General features: G+C 45.1%; 2 protein-coding genes across 2 annotated transcripts in view; one reads left to right on the forward strand and one right to left on the reverse strand.

Annotated features, from left to right (window-relative positions):
- The window catches only part of LOC135542929 (dystrophin-like), a gene marked incomplete at its 5' end in the record, with an annotated part of 841,859 nt that overhangs the window by 665,359 nt on the left and 156,056 nt on the right, over positions 1–20,444 (reverse strand).
- Positions 1–20,444, forward strand: part of LOC135542898 (dystrophin-like) — a 264,431-nt gene that overhangs the window by 167,121 nt on the left and 76,866 nt on the right. The window contains 8 exon segments of the mRNA XM_064970044.1: positions 2,770–2,915; positions 9,306–9,518; positions 11,710–11,823; positions 13,436–13,606; positions 14,929–15,057; positions 15,059–15,121; positions 16,191–16,325; positions 16,971–17,120. Coding sequence (XP_064826116.1) covers positions 2,770–2,915; positions 9,306–9,518; positions 11,710–11,823; positions 13,436–13,606; positions 14,929–15,057; positions 15,059–15,121; positions 16,191–16,325; positions 16,971–17,120 — 1,121 coding nt within the window.

Consider the following 20,444-nt stretch of genomic DNA (forward strand, 5'->3'; position numbering starts at 1 on the left):
CAGACCCCCAGACAGGGAGAGGATAATGTAGAGTGGACAGACCCTCATACAGGAAGAGGATAATGTAGAGTGGACAGACCCTCATACAGGGAGAGGATAATGTAGAGTGGGCAGACCCCCAGACAGGGAGATGATAATGTAGAGTGGGCAGACCCCCAGACAGGGAGAGGATAATGTAGAGTGGACAGACCCCCAGACAGGGAGAGGATAATGTAGAGTGGACAGACCCCCAGACAGGAGAGGATAATGTAGAGTGGGCAGACCCCCAGACAGGGAGAGGATAATGCAGAGTGGACAGACCCCCAGACAGTCAGACGGAGAGGATAATGCAGAGTGGGCAGACCCCCAGACAGGGAGAGGATAATGCAGTGTGGGCAGACAGTCAGACAGGGAGAGGGTAATATAATGTGGGCAGACAGTCAGACAGGGAGAGGGTAATATAATGTGGGCAGACAGTCAGACAGGGAGAGGGTAATATAATGTGGGCAGACAGTCAGACAGGGAGAGGGTAATATAATGTGGGCAGACAGTCAGACAGGGAGATAGATGTGGGGTAATATAATGTGGGCAGACAGTCAGACAGGGAGAGGGTAATATAATGTGGGCAGACAGTCAGACAGGGAGAGGGTAATATAATGTGGGCAGACAGTCAGACAGGGAGAGGGTAATATAGATTTGGCAGACAGTCAGACAGGGAGAGGGTAATATAGATTTGGCAGGCAGTCAGACAGCAGGCCAGAAGGGCTGTGAGGATAAAGTATATTATAGTGAAGTGGTAGAGTATACATAGTGAAGGTAGAGATAGGGAAGTGGTAGAGTATATAGTATATCATAGTGAAGTGGTAGAGTATATAGTATATCATAGTGAAGTGGTATATAGAGTATATAGTATATAGTATCATTGTGAAGTGGTAGAGTATATAGTATATTATAGTGAAGTGGTAGAGTATATAGTATACCATAGTGAAGTGGTAGAGTATATAGTATAGTGGTAGAGTATATAGTATATTATAGTGAAGTGGTAGAGTATATAGTATATTATGGTGAAGTGGTAGAGTATAGTGACAGCAGTATACCAGAAGTAGAGCTGTGAAGTGGTAGAGTATATAGTATACCATAGTGAAGTGGTAGAGTATATAGTATATCATAGTGAAGTGGTAGAGTATATAGTATACCATAGTGAAGTAGAGTATATAGTATACCATAGTGAAGAGTAGAGTATATAGTATATTATAGTGAAGTGGTAAGTATATAGTATATATAGTATAGTGGAAGAGTATATAGTATATCATAGTGAAGTGGTAGAGTATATAGTATATTATAGTGAATATATAGTATAGTATAGTGAAGTGAAGTGGTAGAGTATATAGTATATCATAGTGAAGTGAAGTGGTAGAGTGGTAGAGTATATAGTATACTATAGTGAAGTGGTAGAGTATATAGTATATCATAGTGAAGTGGTAGAGTATATAGTATATTATAGTGAAGTGGTAGAGTATATAGTATATTATAGTGAAGTGGAAGAGTATATAGTATATCATTGTGAAGTGGTAGAGTATATAGTATACCATAGTGAAGTGGTAGAGTATATAGTATACCATAGTGAAGTGGTAGAGTATATAGTATATTATAGTGAAGTGGTAGAGTATATAGTATATTATAGTGAAGTGGTAGAGTATATAGTATATTATAGTGAAGTGGTAGAGTATATAGTATACCATAGTGAATAGTATATTATAGTGAAGTGGTAGAGTATATAGGTGAAGTGGTAGAGTATATAGTATACCATGAAGTGGTAGAAGTATATGGTGAAGTAGAGTATATATAGTATAGTATATATAGTGAAGTGGTAGAGTATATAGTATACCATAGTGAAGTGGTAGAGTATATAGTATACCATAGTGAAGTGGTAGAGTATATAGTATACCATAGTGAAGTGGTAGAGTATATAGTATACCATAGTGAAGTGGTAGAGTATATAGTATACCATAGTGAAGTGGTAGAGTATATAGTATACCATAGTGAAGTGGTAGAGTATATAGTATATTATAGTGAAGTGGTAGAGTATATAGTATATTATAGTGAAGTGGTAGAGTATATAGTGTGAAGAGTATATAGTATACCATAGTGAAGTGGTAGAGTATATAGTATACCATAGTGAAGTGGTAGAGTATAGTATATAGTATCATAGTGAAGTGGTAGAGTATATAGTATACCATAGTGAAGTGGTAGAGTATATAGTATATTATAGTGAAGTGGTAGAGTATATAGTATACCATAGTGAAGTGGTAGAGTATATAGTATACCATAGTGAAGTGGTAGAGTATATAGTATATTATAGTGAAGTGGTAGAGTATATAGTATATATAGTATACCCATAGTGAAGTGGTAGAGTATATAGTATACCATAGTGAGTATATAGTATAAGTGGTAGAGTATATAGTATACCATAGTGAAGTGGTAGAGTATATAGTATACCATAGTGAAGTGGTAGAGTATATAGTATACCATAGTGAAGTGGTAGAGTATAGTATACCATAGTATATTACCATAGTGAAGTGGTAGAGTATATAGTATATCATAGTGAAGTGGTAGAGTATATAGTATATTATAGTGAAGTGGTAGAGTATATAGTATACCATAGTGAAGTGGTAGAGTATATAGTATATATCATGAAGTGAAGTGGTAGGTATATAGTATACCATAGTGAAGTGGTAGAGCCTGACAGTAGGCTCCATCCCCTAACCATTGTTGTATCTCTCCCTCCAGTTCAGGAGAGCCTTCCTCCAGTGCTCTATAAGGAGACAGTATTTACTCTGTTGGCCTGGTTACAGCAGTGTGAGGCGAGGCTAGCCATCCCCTCTACAGCCGTCACTGAATACCCTACCATGGAGGGGAGACTGAAGGATGTCAAGGTACTGAACTGCTCTGGATGTCTGGTTGGCTGTGTGTCTGGCTGACTGGTTGGGTGGGAGGCTGGATGTCTGGTTGGGTGTGTGTCTGGCTGACTGGTTGGCTGTGTGTCTGGCTGACTGGTTGGGTGGGAGGCTGGATGTCTGGTTGGGTGTGTGTCTGGCTGACTGGTTGTGTGTGTCTGGATGACTGGTTGGCTGTGTGTCTGGCTGACTGGTTGGCTGTGTGTCTGGCTGACTGGTTGGGTGGGAGGCTGGATGTCTGGTTGGGTGTGTGTCTGGCTGACTGGTTGGGTGTGTATCTGGATGGCTGTGGTCTGGCTGACTGTGTCTAGTATATCATAGTGGCTGATCTGGTTGGCTGTGTGTCTGGCTGACTGGTTGGGTGGGAGGCTGGATGTCTGGTTGGCTGGTGTGTGTCTGGCTGACTGGTTGGGTGTGAGGCTCTGGTTGGCTGTGTGTCTGGCTGACTGGTTGGCTGACTGGTTGGGTGGGAGGCTGGATGTCTGGTTGGGTGTGTGTCTGTGTGTCTGGCTGACTGGTTGGGTGTGTCTCTGGTTGGCTGTGTGTCTGGCTGACTGGTTGGGTGGGAGGCTGGATGTCTGGTTGGGTGTGTGTGGCTGACTGGTTGGGTGTGTGTCTGGCTGACTGGTTGGGTGGGAGGCTGGATGTCTGGTTGGCTGTGTGTCTGGATGACTGGTTGGGTGTGTGTCTGGCTGACTGGTTGGCTGTGTGTCTGGCTGAATGGTTGGCTGTGTGTCTGGCTGACTGGTTGGGTGTGTGTGGCTGACTGGTTGGGTGTGTGTCTGGATGACTGGTTGGGTGTGTGTCTGGCTGACTGGTTGGGTGTGTGTCTGGCTGACTGGTTGGCTGTGTGTCTGGCTGACTGGTTGGGTGTGTGTCTGGATGACTGGTTGGGTGTGTGTCTGGCTGACTGGTTGGGTGTGTGTCTGGCTGATTGGTTGGGTGTGTGTCTGGCTGACTGGTTGGGTGTGTGTCTGGATGACTGGTTGGGTGTGTGTCTGGATGACTGGTTGGGTGTGTGTCTGGTCTGACTGGTTGGGTGTGTGTCTGGATGACTGGTTGGGTGTGTGTCTGGCTGACTGGTTGGGTGTGTGTCTGGATGACTGGTTGGGTGTGTGTCTGGATGACTGGTTGGGTGTGTGTCTGGATGACTGGTTGGGTGTGTGTCTGGATGACTGGTTGGGTGTGTGTCTGGATGACTGGTTGGGTGTGTGTCTGGCTGACTGGTTGGGTGTGTGATGACTGGTTGGGTGTGTGTCTGGATGACTGGTTGGGTGTGTGTCTGGATGACTGGTTGGGTGTGTGTCTGGATGACTGGTTGGGTGTGTCTGGATGACTGGTTGGGTGTGTGTCTGGCTTTTTTATTATGAGGATTCTGCCACAAAACACCCGGAACAATTTCTGCTTTCACACTGTTAATGCAGCCTAGTTGAACAGCCCGCGTACTGAATCAACGTATTAAGAGTCAAGACAAGACCAGAAACAAGAAGCTGCTTCACATGATGATCTAGTTCAGTGATAGTGCAGTAACCCTTGATGAGGAGATGCCAGCAGGGCTGCCAGGATAAATAGTTGTTCTCTCTACTGCTTTACATTCAGAGAGCACTAACAGAGCAGAGCAGCGCCTCATTGCAATTATGAGAAATGGAGAAATGTTATTGACGACAGAGGAAAACCCAGAGGATCAAATCAGTGTGTTTTTCCATCTCTCTATCTATGGATGTGCCAGGGTTACTGCCACACAGCACGGACTAAAGCTGTGTCCCAAATGGCACCCTGTTCCCTATGTAATGCACTACTTTTGACCAGATGTAGGTTCTGGTCAAAATTAGTGCACTTCATAAGGATTAGGGTTCCATTTGGGACACACTGAAGACTCATTTCACCTTGTTATTGTGACAAAATGAATCACCCCGTAAAAACACTAAGACTTTTTATGGCCTTGTTGTTGTTTTTATTAAGTTTTGGTGCTAAATGGATGTTCTCTGAGACTTTAAATCCAAGGTCAGATCAGTTTAACCTGAGATACAGTGGCTTACAGTCACCTCCTTGTATTTTGTTGCCTTACAACCTGGAATTAAAATTGATTTCTTGGGGGGTTGTTATAATTTGATTTACACAACATCCCTACCACTTTGAAGATGCAAAATATTTTTTATTGTGAAACAAACAAGAAAAAATACAAATAAATCAGAAAACTTGAGCATGTATAATTATTCCCCCCCTTCCCCCCCCCAAAGTCAATACTGTGTGGAGCCACCTTTAGCAGCAATTACAGCTGCATATCTCTTGGGGTATGTTTCCCCTTAAACCACTCGAGTGTTGCTTTAGCAGTATGCTTAGGGTCATTGTCCTGCTGGAAGGTGAACCTCCGTCCCAGTCTCAAATCTCTGGAAGACTGAAACAGGTTTCCCTCAAGAATTTCCCTGTATTTAGCACCATCCATCATTCCTTCAATTCTGACCAGTTTCCCAGTCCCTGCTGATGAAAGACATCCCCACAGCATGATGCTGCCACCACCATGCTTCACTGTGGGGATGGTATTCTCGGGGTGATGGGAGGTGTTGGGTTTGCGCCAGACATAGCATTTTCCTTGATGGTCAAAAAGCTCAATTTTAGACTCATCTGAGTACCTTCTTCCATATGTTTGGGGAGTCTCCCACATGCCTTCTGGTGAACCCCAAACATGTTTGCTTATTTTTTTTCTGGCCACTCTTCTGTAAAACCCAGCTCTGTAGAGTGTTTGGCTTAAAATGGTCCTATGGACAGATACTCCAATCTTCACTTTGGAGCTTTGCAGCTCCTTCTGGGTTATCTTTGGTCTCTTTGTTGCCTCTCTGACTAATGCCTTGCCTGGTCTGTGAGTTTTGGTGGGCGGCCCTCTCTTGGTAGGTTTGTTGTTGTGCCATATTCTTTACATTTTTTAATAATGGATTTAATGGTGTCCAGTGGGATGTTCAAAGTTTCTGATATTTTTTTATAACCCAACCCTGATCTGTACTTCTCCACAACTTTGTCCCTGACCTGTGGAGAGCTCCTTGGTCTTCATGGTGCCGCTTGCTTGGTGGTGCCCCTTGCTTAGTGGTGTTGCAGACTCTGGGGCCTTTCAGGACAGGTGTATATATACTGAGATCATGTGACAGATCATGTGACAATTAGATTGCACACAGGTGGACTTGAACTAATTATGTGGCTTCTGAAGGTAATTGGTTGCACCAGATCTTATTTAGGGGCTTCATAGCAAAGGGGGTGAATACATGTGCACCACTTTTCCTTTTTCCTATATTTTAGAATTTTTAAGTAATTTTTTCACCAATTTGGACTATTTTGTGTATGTCCGTTACATGAAATCCAAATAAAACTCAATTTAAATTACAGGTTGTAATGCAACAAAATAGGAAAAATGCCAAGGGGGATGAATACTTTTGCAAGGCACTGTAGGTACAGTAGGATGTTCTACCTCACAGGGCATCAGGGTTGAATCATTGTTAGGATGTTTTACCTCACAGGGCAGCAGGGTGGAATCTTAGTTAGGATGTTCTACCTCACAGGGCAGCAGGGTGGAATCTTAGTTAGGATGTTCTACCTCACAGGGCAGCAGGGTGGAATCTTAGTTAGGATGTTCTACCTCACAGGGCAGCAGGGTGGAATCTTAGTTAGGATGTTCTAGCCTCACAGGGCAGCAGGGTGGAATCTTAGTTAGGATGTTCTAGGACCTCACAGGGCAGCAGGGTGGAATCTTAGCAAGGATGTTCTACCTCACAGGGCAGCAGGGTGGAATCTTAGTTAGGATGTTCTACCTCACAGGGCAGCAGGGTGGAATCTTAGTTAGGATGTTCTATCTCAGCAGGATGGAATCAGGATGCAGGGCAGGGTGGAATCTTAGTTAGGATGTTCTACCTCACAGGGCAGCAGGGTGGAATCTTAGGGTGGAATCTTAAGGATGTTCTACCTCACAGGGCAGCAGGGTGGAATCTTAGTTAGGATGTTCTACCTCACAGGGCAGCAGGGTGGAATCTTAGTTAGGATGTTCTACCTCACAGGGCAGCAGGGTGGAATCTTAGTTTCCTCACAGGGCAGCAGGGTGGAATCTTAGGATGTTCTACCTCACAGGGCAGCAGGGTGGAATCTTAGTTAGGATGTTCTACCTCACAGGGCAGCAGGGTGGAATCTTGTTAGGATGTTCTACCTCACAGGGCAGCAGGGTGGAATCTAGGATGTTCCTCAGGGCTCAGTGCTATCTAGTTAGGATGTTAGGGTGGAATCAGTAGAACATCTCTGCATAGTAATTTGCTAAAATATTATAATCGTTACGATACATTTTTTTCTAAGCTTGTCCTCAGTTACTGTTCTTGGATATTATAATAAACATAATATCAATATGTCTCATTACGATGGACATAAAGGCGCTCACGCCAATACTAAACAACTTGATCCCTCCCCGGAGAGAAAATGTCTATAGGCCCATTCGTTGATGTCTCTGTCTGCTTCTAGACATCTTTTTAAACTTCAGGTCTTAACCACACAGACCCAGAGCGGCTACCTACCACCACTGGCAATGATGACTGTCAGAAACCTGGAGATGAACACCTGTCTCTTCTCGCTGCCCTGTGATTCTCCTGGAGACATTTACCCTGAGGCCGATATATCTCATAGCTTCATTAGGGAGCCCTAGTATTGACCCAACAGGATGGAGAGGGAGGGAGGGGATACTGCCCCTTATTGGCTAAACAGTCAAACTAATGTTGTGTGTGTGTGTTTTGTTTGAGCATTGATTGTTTTCACATCATCACACATAGTATGAATAATAATGTTATCTAGTGTTTGTTTGTTAAAGGGTAAATCCACTCTCTCAAGTTGTCATGATTTTCTAGCCTACTTGTCTTGGCTGATTCCCAGACAGTTCTAACGTACATATTTTGATTATTCATCTGTCTTCATCAGCCTCCGGCTACCATTAACCTGGTAACCTGGTAACCTGGTAGCCCATTAACCTGGTAACCTGGTAGCCCATTAACCTGGTAGCCCATTAACCTGGTAGCCAACACTAAACTTTCTGTGCTCTGGAGAAAAGTCCTTAATGGAAAAAAGCCCCATATCTGCAATTGACCGAGAGGCCCTTCTCCCTAGACAGAGAGGGCAGAGGGGCTAGAGGTCACCATGTGTGTGTGTTTTGTTTGAGCATTGTGTTTCATCATCACACATAGTATGAATTAATGGCATTGATTGTTAAAGGGTTTCAAGTTGTCCTTCTCCCTAGACAGAGAGGGCAGAGGGGCTCATGAGGTCACCAGGCCCTTCTCCCTAGACAGAGAGGGCAGAGGGGCTAAGGGGTCACCAGGCCTGCCCTAGACAGAGAGGGCAGAGGGGCTAAAAAAGGGGTCACCAGGCCCTTCTCCCTAGACAGAGAGGGCAGAGGGGCTAGAGGTCACCAGGCACTTCTCTCTAGACAGAGAGGGCAGAGGAGCTAGAGGTCACCAGGCCTGCTCTAGACAGAGAGGGCAGAGGAGCTAGGGGTCACCAGGCACTTCTCCCTAGACAGAGAGGGCAGAGGGGCTAGGTTTCACCAGGCCTGCTCTAGACAGAGAGGGCAGAGGAGCTAGGGGTCACCAGGCACTTCTCTCTAGACAGAGAGGGCAGAGGGGCTAGGGGTCACCAGGCCTGCTCTAGACAGAGAGGGCAGAGGAGCTAGGGGTCACCAGGCAATTCTCCCTAGACAGAGAGGGCAGAGGAGCTAGGGGTCACCAGGCCCTTCTCCCTAGACAGAGAGGGACAGAGAGGGCAGGGGCTAGGGGTCACCAGGCCCTTCTCCCTAGACAGAGAGGGCAGAGGGGCTAGGGGTCACCAGGCACTTCTCCCTAGACAGAGAGGGCAGAGGGGCTAGGGGTCACCAGGCACTTCTCTCTAGACAGAGAGGGCAGAGGGGCTAGGGGTCACCAGGCACTTCTCCCTAGACAGAGAGGGCAGAGGGGCTAGGTTTCACCAGGCCTGCTCTAGACAGAGAGGGCAGAGGGGCTAGGGGTCCAATTTGGACTTCAGATATAGTCCTCGAAGCTACTCTTCAGCTGCCTCTGGTTTGCGTGAACCTCCATGGACCAAAAATGAAAGAAAAAAAACATGGGGGGATTTCTTTCTGTGCCCCCCCCCAATAAAACTAATATATTCATCTTCCCTTCAGTGCCCCCTCTGGGTGGCTAGCGTCCATGGAATTAAATTAACTATCCTGCTAAAAAGTCCTCATATGGCCAAATCATAACTAACATTTTTGCTTAATCATACATTGATATCAATAAGAGACTTCAGTGAAAATGTGAAAGTTGTGGATTCACCCTGTATTGAGTACAACCATCTCCATGTCCTTCCCCACAGGTAATGCAGGTTGCGCTTGCAGAGCACCAGAGTGAGGTGGACTACCTGACGGCTACAGTGGACCAGGTGTTTCAGAAGGCCCCTCCTGAGATCAGCCACAAGTACAGGGCAGAGATGGACAGCATCATGACTCGCTGGAGACGCCTGTCTTCAACGCTGGGGGAACAGGCGACCAAGATAACAGAGCTTATGGCTAAATTACTGCAGTTCCAGGTACTGGGGGGGTTGTAGGGTGGGGGGGGGGTGTGCTGCGAGAGAGAGGGAGAGAGGGAGCGAGAGAGAGTAGAAAGAGAGCGAAATAGAGGGAGAGAGTAGAACGAGGGAGAGGGAAATAGAGAGGGAAAGGAAGAGAGGGCAGGAGAGAGGGAGACAGATGAAGAGATAGAGACAGAGATGAGGAGATGAAGAGATGGAGACAGAGATGAAGAGATAGAGACAGAGATGAAGAGATAGAGACAGAGATGAGGAGATAGAGACAGAGAGAGAGATAGAGACAGAGATGAAGAGACAGAGACAGAGACAGAGATGAGGAGATAGAGACAGAGATGAGGAGATAGAGACAGAGATGAGGAGATAGAGACAGAGATAGAGAAGAGATAGAGACAGAGATGAGAGATAGAGATGAAGAGATAAAGACAAAGATGAAGAGATAGAGACAGAGATGAAAAGATAGACAGAGATGAAGAGATGAGGAGATAGAGACAGAGATGAGGAGATAGAGACAGAGATGAAGAGATACAGACAGAGATGAAGATATAGAGACAGAGATGAGTAGATAGAGACAGAGATGAAGAGATAGAGACCCAACCAAATCATGAGAAAACAAAAAGATAATTACTTGACACATTGGAAAGCATTAACAAAAAAACAGAGCAAACTAGAATGCTATTTGGCCCTACACAGAGAGTACACAGCGGCAGAATACCTGACCACTGTGACTGACCCAAAATTAAGGAAAGCTTTGACTATGTACAGACTCAGTGAGCATAGCCTTGCTATTGAGAAAGGCCGGCGTAGGCAGACATGGCTCTCAAGAGAAGAAAGGCTATGTGCTCACTGCCCACAAAATGAGGTAGAAACTGAGCTGCACTTCCTAACCTCCTGCCCAATGTATGACCATATTAGAGAGACATATTTCCCCCAGATTACACAGATCCACAAAGAATTCGAAAACAAATCCAATTTTGAAAAACTCCCATATCTACTGGGTGAAATTCCACAATGTGACATCACAGCAGCAAGATTTGTGACCTGTTGCCACGAGAAAAGGGCAACCAGTGAAGAACACGCACCATTGTAAATACAACCCATATTTATGCTTATTTATTTTATCCTGTGTCCTTTACCATTTGTACATTGTTAAAACACTGTATATATATAATAAGACATTTGTAATGTCTTTATTGTTTTGAAACTTCTGTATGTGTAATGTTTACTGTTCATTTTTATTGTTTATTTCACTTTATATATTATCTACCTCACTTGCTTTGGCAATGTTAACACATGTTTCCCATGCCAATAAAGCCCTTGAATTGAAATTGAATTGACAGAGATGAAGAGATAGAGACAGAGATGAGGAGATAGAGACAGAGATGAGGAGATAGAGACAGAGATGAAGAGATAGAGACAGAGATGAGGAGATAGAGACAGAGATGAAGAGATAGAGACAGCGATGAAGAGCTAGAGACAGAGATTAAGCTTTGTTTTGTATATTATCTACCTCACTTGCTTTGGCAATGTTAACATGTTTAGAGACAGAGATGCCTTGAATTGAATTTAATTGAAGTGATAGAGACAGAGATAAAGAGATATAGAGACAGAGATGAAGAGATAGAGACAGAGATGAAGAGATAGAGACAGAGTTGAAGAGATAGAGACAGAGATGAAGTGATAGAGATGAAGAGACAGAGATGAAGAGAAAGAGATAGAGACAGAGATGAAGAGATAGAGACAGAGATGAAGTGATAGAGATGAAGAGACAGAGACAGAGATGAAGAGATAGAGACAGAGATGAAGAGATAGCGATGAAGAGATAGAGACAGAGATGAAGAGAAAGAGAGAGACAGAGATGAAGAGATAGAGACAGAGATGAAGTGATAGAGATGAAGAGACAGAGATGAAGAGATAGCGATGAAGAGACAGAGATGGAGTGATAGAGATGAAGAGACAGAGATGAAGAGATAGAGACAGCTCTGTGAGTGAGTGTACTATATGTTCCTGTGTAAATGACTGTAAAGAGGACAATATTAATGTGGTCTTTGCTGTCAGTGTCTAAAGACACAGAGGAAGTGGATGGGTGACGCTGACATGTTTCTAACTTTGTTTGCGTGTGTGGCTATAAATGACTCTTAAGCACATTGTCAGTTCTGTGCTGTCTGTCAACCTCTCTGTCTGTGTCTCTCAGAATGACGTGAAGACTCTGAGGAAGTGGATGGCTGATGTTGATGTGTTCCTGAATGAGGAGTGGCCAGCGCTGGGGGACTCAGAGGCCCTGCAGAAACAGCTGGAGCAGTGCACCGTAAGACCTGGCAACCTGTCATTCACCTTCTCTTACCTGGCGGCCTGTCATTCACCTTCTCTCCCCTGGCAACCTGTCATTCACCTTCTCTCCCCTGGCAACCTGTCATTCACCTTCTCTCACCTGGCAACCTGTCATTCACCTTCTCTCACCTGGCAACCTTCTATTTTTAGCAGAGGAATTGTGACCTCTAAACGTCAACCCAGTATATGAGCCATAGAGCATACAGCCCAGTAAATGAGCCATAGGGCATACAGCCCAGTAAATGAACCATAGGGCATACAGCCCAGTAAATGAGCCATAGGGCATACAGCCCAGTAAATGAACCATAGGTATACAGCATACAGCCCAGTAAATGAACCCTAGGGCATACAGCCCAGTAAATGAACCATAGAGCATAGGGCATACAGCCCAGTAAATGAACCCTAGGAACCATAGGGCATACAGCCCAGTAAATGGGCATACAGCCCAGTAAACTAGGGTATACAGCCCAGTAAATGAGCCATAGGACATACAGCCCAGTAAATGAGCCATAGGGCATACAGCCCAGTAAATGAACCATAGAGCATACAGCCCAGTAAATGAGCCATAGGACATACAGCCCAGTAAATGAACCATAGGGCATACAGCCCAGTAAATGAACCATAGGGCATACAGCCCAGTAAATGAACCTAGGACATACAGCCCAGTAAATGAGCCAGGGTATACAGCCCAGTAAAGGGCATACAGCCCAGTAAATGAGCCCAAGGGTATAGGGCATACAGCCCAGTAAATGAACCATAGGGCATACAGCCCAGTAAATGAGCCCAGTAAATGAACCCTAGGGCATACAGCCCAGTAAATGAGCCCTAGGGCATACAGCCCAGTAAATGAACCCAAGGGTATACAGCCCAGTAAATGAGCCATAGGGCATACAGCCCAGTAAATGAACATAGGGTATAAGGGACATACAGCCCAGTAAATGAACCCATAGGGTATACAGCCCAGTAAATAAATGAAGCCCAGTAAATGAACCATAGGGTATACAGCCCAGTAAATGAACCCAAGGGTATACAGCCCAGTAAATGAACCCAAGGGTATACAGCCCAGTAAATGAACCATAGGGCATACAGCCCAGTAAATGAACCCTAGGGTATACAGCCCAGTAAATGAACCATAGGGTATACAGCCCAGTAAATGAACAGTACAAGTAAATGATCTCTCTGTCACACATCCATTTCTATTAGTCATATCCCTGTGTCTCTGTTGGGATTGGCTAGGCCCAGTGAATGACATCCACACCATCCAACCCAGTCTGAACGGCATCAATGAGGTACAGGGTGTGTCTCTGAAGACAGAGGCGGAGCCACATCCATTTTATTAGTCATCCAACTGCAGAAGGAGCATCCACACCATCCAACCCAGCTGAACGCATATGTGGGAGATAATCTGCAAACAGGTACACACACATCCAACACACACACACGCACACACACACACACACACACACACACACACACACACACACACACACACCGTACCCACCCAAGCATTGATTCCATCCCTGTCCTGACACATCATCTGTTGTTATTGTGTGTGTATTCATGGTGTGTGTGTGTGTGTGTGTCTCCAGGCCTATGCTAAGAAGTCCGCTCTGAAGGGGGGTCTGGACAAGACCATGAGCCTGAGGAAGGAGATGGCTGAGATGCAGGAGTGGATCACTCAGGCTGAGGAGGACTATCTGGAGAGAGACTTCACTTACCAGACCCCTGAGGAGCTACGCAAGGCTGTGGAGGAACTCAAGGTAGGGTGTGTGTTGGGAGGAGGGAGTGTGTGTGTGTGTGGGGGGGGAACTTCCCTATATGGTCAAACTTCCCTTTAGCCAACCCTGGGCCCTCATCCAAACCATACTCTGACCCTAATCTAAGCACTGACCTGCCTCCCAACACCCTCCCTCCCTCCCTTTGTTCATCTCCCTCCCTCCCTCCCTCCCTCCCTTTGTTCATCTCCCTCCCTCCCTCCCTTTGTTCACCTCCCTCCCTCCCCTCCCTCCCTCCCTTTGTTCATCTCCCTCCCTTTGTTCACCTCCGTCCCTCCCTCCCTCCCCCTCCCCCTTCCCTCCCTCCCTGGGTGTTAGGGCCTGTTCATCTCCCTCCCTCCCTCCCTTTGTTCACCTCCCTCCCTCCCTTTGTTCAGGTCCCTCCCCCTCCCCCTCCCCTTCCTCCCTCGCTTTGTTTCCCTCCCTTCCCTCCATCCCCCCTCCCCCCTCCCTCCCTCCCTCCCTCCCTTTGTTCATCTCCCCTTTGTTCCTCCCTCCCTTTGTTCACCTCCCTCCCTCCATCCCCCTTCATCTCCCTCCCTCCCTCCCTCCTCCCTCCCTCCCTCCCTTTGATCATCTCCCTCTCTCCCTTTATCCTCTTTAATTCAAGCTCAATAACTTTTGTTGGCAGTCATGCATTTCTAAAACAAAGAGCAATAAGATAAGCATCTCTTCATCTCTCTCTCTCTCCCTCCTGCCTTTCTTTCTTTCTCTATCTCTGCGCTCTCTGTATCACTTAATCTCTTTTTATCTCTGTTCTCTCAATCCCCCTCTCTCTCTCCCCCCTCTCCTACCCTCTCTCTCCTCTTGTCCCCTCACATGTTTTGTCTCACTTCTCCCTCTCTCCTCCCTCTCTTTAATTCAATTCAACTTAAGGGCTTTATTGACATGGGAAACAAATGTTTACAATGCCAAAGCAAGAGAAATAGATCATAAACAGATGTGAAATAAACAATAAAAATTAACAGTAAACATTGCACTCACAAAGGTCTCTATCTGTCTCTCACTCCCTCCTCCCTCCCCCTCTCTCCTCTTCTCTCTTTCTGTCTCTAACTACCTCCTCCTCTTCTCTCTTTATCTCTATCTGTCTCCCTCCCTCCTCCCTTCCCCTCTCTCCTCTTCTCTCTTTATCTCTATCTGTCTCTCCCTCCCTCCTCCTCTCTCTCTTCTCTCTTTATCTCTATCCTCCTCCCTCCTTCTCCTCTTCTCTCTTTATCTCTTGCTGTCTCTCCCTGCCTCTCTCCAGTTTCATCTCCCCTCCCTCCCCTCTTTCTTAATCTCTCTCCATCTCTCTGTTCTCTCTGTAGAAGGGTCAAGAGGAGGTCCACTCTAAAGAGCTGAAGGTGAAGCTGCTGACTGACTCTGTGAACAGTTTCATCTCCAAAGCCCCTCCGGCCGCCCACGATGCCCTCAAGGCAGAGCTGGTCGTGCTGACAGATACTGGACGCTAACTACCAGAGACTCTGCAGCCGCCTGGACGGCAAGTGTAAAACCCTGGAGGTACGATCCCGGACAGATCCCGGACAGATACTGGACAGATACTGGACAGATACTGGACAGATACTGGACAGATACCGGACAGATACCGGACAGATACCGGACAGACACCGGACAGATACTGGACAAATGGACAGATACTGGACAGATACTGGACAGATACTGGACAAATACTGGACAGATACTGGATAAATACTGGACAAATACTGGACAAATACTGGACAGATACAGATACTGGACAGATACTGGACAGATACCGGACAGATACTGGACAAATACCAGACAGGTACCGGACAAATACCGGACAGATACTGGACAGATACTGGACAGATACTGGACAGATACCGGACAGATACTGGACAGATACCAGACAGATACTGGACAGATACCGGACAAATACCAGACAAATACTGGACAGATACTGGACAGATACCAGACAAATACTGGACAGATACTGGACAGATACTGGACAGATACCAGACAAATACTGGACAGATACTGGACAGATACTGGACAGATACCGGACAGATACCAGACAAATACTGGACAGATACTGGACAGATACCAGACAAATACTGGACAGATACCAGACAAATACTGGACAGATACCGGACAGATACCAGACAAATACTGGACAGATACTGGACAGATACCGGACAGATACTGGACAGATACTGGACAGATACAGATACTGGACAAATACTGGACAGATACTGGACAGATATCTGACAAATACTGGACAGTACAGCACACACACGCAGGCATGAGCACAGGCAGACACACACACACACACACACTTCACTCCCTCTTACCCCTCTAATCCTCCCCTTCGTGGAGCTCTCACCTCACAAAATCAATGTTCCTGGTATTACAAACACATAGTACAATCTGTAGGTGAAACATAACAGAATATCAACGAGTCTTTGTATCTCTCTTATCTGTTTTCATCTACTTTCACAGGACACATTTCACCCTCTATCACACACACACACAAACCTTTTCTCTCTCACACTCTCTCTCCTTTCTGTCTTTCTGTTTGACCCTCTCTCTCTCTCTGACCCCTGGTCTGTAGGAGGTGTGGGCGTGTTGGTGTGAGCTGCTGTCCTACCTGGAGCAGGAGAACGGCTGGCTGGACCAGCTGGAGCAGAAGCTAGACGAGACAGACAGCATCCCGGGGGGAGCAGAGGAGCTCTGTGAGGCCCTTGATGTGAGCACCTTTGACCTTTGACAACTTACAGACCCACTCCTAGGGGTTCACCACACTCTCTCTGTCGTTATGTCGTTCCTGGGGGCCTCCATTCATCAGCCTTCTGCAGCTATTGACCCAATAATGGTCATGGTTCATGTCAAAACCCGAAAGAGGAACAACTGTTTTCCCCAAGATTTGTCCTGAGTGATATCTATCTCTGTCTTAGTGATACCAGGTACGGCCCAGAGTCAGTCATATCTATCTCTGTCTTAGTGATACCAGGTACGGCCCAGAGTCAGTGATATCTATCTCTGTCTTAGTGATACCAGGTACGGACCAGAGTCAGTGATATCTATCTCTGTCTTAGTGATACCAGGTACGGACCAGAGTCAGTACGGCCCAGAGTCATCATATCTATCTCTGTCTTAGTGATACCAGGTACGGCCCAGACAGATATCTATCTCTGTCTTAGTGATACCAGGTGACCAGATCAGTATATGGACACTGATTGGCCTAAAATAAAAACTAAAGTGTGTACCAGGTGTGTCAGTGATATCTATCTCTGTCTTAGTGTGTGTGTGTGTCTATCTCTGTCTTGTGTGTGTGTGTGTGTGTGTGTGTGTGTGTGTGTGTGTGTGTGTGTGTGTGTGTGTGTGTGTCCAGGCCCTGGACACATTGCTGCGTCACCCTGAAGATGGGAGGAACCAGATCAGAGAGCTGTCGCAGACCCTGATGGACGGAGGAGTTCTGGATCAACTGATCCAGCACAAACTAGAGGCCTTCAACACACGCTGGGATGAACTCATGCAGAGGGTGAGGTCTTCTCTGTGTTAAACATACACACATACAGAGAGGCTGAGGCCTTCAACACACGCTGGGATGAACTCATGCAGAGGGTGAGGTCTTCTCTGTGTTAAACATACACACATACAGAGAGGCTGAGGCCTTCAACACACGTTGGGATGAACTCATGCAGAGGGCGAGGTCTTCTCTGTGTTAAACATACACACATACAGATAGGCTGAGGCCTTCAACACACGCTGGGATGAACTCATGCAGAGGGTGAGGTCTTCTCTGTGTTAAACATACACACATACAGAGAGGCTGAGGCCTTCAACACACGTTGGGATGAACTCATGCAAAGGGCGAGGTCTTCTCTGTGTTAAACATACACACATACAGAGAGGCTGAGGCCTTCAACACACGCTGGGATGAACTCATGCAGAGGGTGAGGTCTTCTCTGTGTTAAACATACACACATACAGAGAGGCTGAGGCCCTCAACACACGTTGGGATGAACTCATGCAGAGGGTGAGGTCTTCTCTGTGTTAAACATACACACATACAGAGAGGCTGAGGCCTTCAACACACGCTGGGATGAACTCATGCAGAGGGTGAGGTCTTCTCTGTGTTAAACATACACACATACAGAGAGGCTGAGGCCTTCAACACACGCTGGGATGAACTCATGCAGAGGGCGAGGTCTTCTCTGTGTTAAACATACACACATACAGATGTAGGATCCTAATTCGATCACTCTTTTGTTGCTGAGAATTTTCCTGCACAGTAGAAAATACAAGCGTGTAGTGTATTCAAGGTTTAAAACGGCTTCTGAAGTGTGTAATTTACACTCTAAAATGTGAGACTTGATTTTCCCTAACACTAAAGGTATTAACCCCTACAAAAAAATGACCGTTAATTATTATCCACATAATAATTCAAATTTCCCGTTGCTGCAGGATTATTTTCCTGCTGTAGCAAACGGCCTCAAATGAAGACCCTACATCTGTAAAGAGAGGGTGAGGAGGGATAGAGATATAGGCCTGGCTGACATCTGAGATAAAGACCTACTTCTCTGTCAGATTCTTACATACTGACAATTAGTCATAAGCACTCACAGGAACACGCGCACACACACACACACACACACAACACAATAAGGCTATGACAATCCCTGTATTCATTCTGCAGTCATGTGATCCTCTATGAAATAACTGATTAATGCATAGCTCTTAAGCCTTTCTCCATTGTGCCAGTATCAGTGTCTGTTAGTCTGTCTGTGTAGACTGACACTTACTGGGGTCATGAAGTTCGGAGAATCCTCTTCCTGTATAGTTGTGATCTATAAAGGAGAATCCTCTTCCTGTATAGTTGTGATCTTTAAAGGAGAATCCTCTTCCTGTATAGTTGTGATCTATAAAGGAGAATCCTCTTCCTGTATAGTTGTGATCTTTAAAGGAGAATCCTCTTCCTGTATAGTTGTGATCTTTAAAGGAGAATCCTCTTCCTGTATAGTTGTGATCTACAAAGGAGAATCTTCTTCCTGTATAGTTGTGATCTACAAAGGAGAATCCTCTTCCTGTATAGTTGTGATCTATAAAGGAGAATCCCCTTCCTGTATAGTTGTGATCTTTAAAGTAGAATCCCCTTCCTGTATAGTTGTGATCTATAAAGGAGAATCCTCTTCCTGTATAGTTGTGATCTATAAAGGAGAATCCTCTTCCTGTATAGTTGTGATCTATAAAGGAGAATCCTCTTCCTGTATAGTTGTGATCTATAAAGGAGAATCCTCTTCCTGTATATTTGTGATCTTTAAAGGAGAATCCTCTTCCTGTATAGTTGTGATCTATAAAGGAGAATCCTCTTCCTGTATAGTTGTGATCTATAAAGGAGAATCCTCTTCCTGTATAGTTGTGATCTACAAAGGAGAATCCTCTTCCTGTATAGTTGTGATCTATAAAGGAGAATCCTCTTCCTGTATAGTTTGTGATCTATAAAGGAGAATCCTCTTCCTGTATAGTTGTGATCTACAAAGGAGAATCCTCTTCCTGTATAGTTGTGATCTATAAAGGAGAATCCTCTTCCTGTATAGTTGTGATCTATAAAGGAGAATCCTCTTCCTGTATAGTTGTGATCTACAAAGGAGAATCCTCTTCCTGTATAGTTGTGATCTATAAAGGAGAATCCTCTTCCTGTATAGTTGTGATCTATAAAGGAGAATCCTCTTCCTGTATAGTTGTGATCTATAAAGGAGAATCCTCTTCCTGTATAGTTGTGATCTATAAAGGAGAATGATCTATAAAGGAGAATCCTCTTCCTGTATAGTTGTGATCTATAAAGGAGAATCCTCTTCCTGTATAGTTGTGATCTACAAAGGAGAATCCTCTTCCTGTATAGTTGTGATCTACAAAGGAGAAGAGGTAGTAGAACTGTCACATGGCACTCGAGTGTTTGTGAGTATGATGGTGACAGAGAAGGAAAGAAAGACAGACTGAGGGACAGACAGACCGACAGATGGGCAGACAGACTGGCAGCACGGCAGACCGACAGACAGGCAGAGAGACAGGCAGGCTGACAGAAAGCAGATCGAAAGGCAGGCTACTACCTACCAACTACTACCTACCATCAGTTTATTAGTGATGGTAGGTAGTAGTTTATTAGTGATGGTAGGTAGTAGTTTATTAGTGGTGGTAGGTAGTAGTTTATTAGTGATGGTAGGTAGTAGTTTATTAGTGATGGTAGGTAGTAGTTTATTAGTGGTGGTAGGTAGTAGTTTATTAGTGGTGGTAGGTAGTAGTTTATTAGTGATGGTAGGTAGTAGTTTATTAGTGATGGTAGGTAGTAGTTTATTAGTCGTGGTAGGTAGTAGTTTATTAGCGGTGGTAGGTAGTAGTTTATTAGTGGTGGTAGGTAGTAGTTTATTAGTGGTGGTAGGTAGTAGTTTATTAGCGGTGGTATGTAGTAGTTTATTAGTGGTGGTAGGTAGTAGTTTATTAGTGGTGGTAGGTAGTAGTTTATTAGTGATGGTAGGTAGTAGTTTATTAGTGGTGGTAGGTAATAGTTTATTAGTGGTGGTAGGTAGTAGTTTATTAGTGGTGGTAGGTAGTAGTTTAGTAGTGGTGGTAGGTAGTAGTTTAGTAGTGGTGGTAGGTAGTAGTTTATTAGCGGTGGTAGGTAGTAGTTTATTAGTGGTGGTAGGTAGTAGTTTATTAGCGGTGGTAGGTAGTAGTTTATTAGTGGTGGTAGGTAGTAGTTTATTAGCGGTGGTAGGTAGTAGTTTATTAGTGGTGGTAGGTAGTAGTTTATTAGTGATGGTAGGTAGTAGTTTATTAGTGATGTTAGGGAGTAGTTAATTAG

This window comes from Oncorhynchus masou, chromosome 7, assembly GCF_036934945.1.
Source record: "Oncorhynchus masou masou isolate Uvic2021 chromosome 7, UVic_Omas_1.1, whole genome shotgun sequence".
NCBI classification, from domain to species: domain Eukaryota; kingdom Metazoa; phylum Chordata; class Actinopteri; order Salmoniformes; family Salmonidae; genus Oncorhynchus; species Oncorhynchus masou.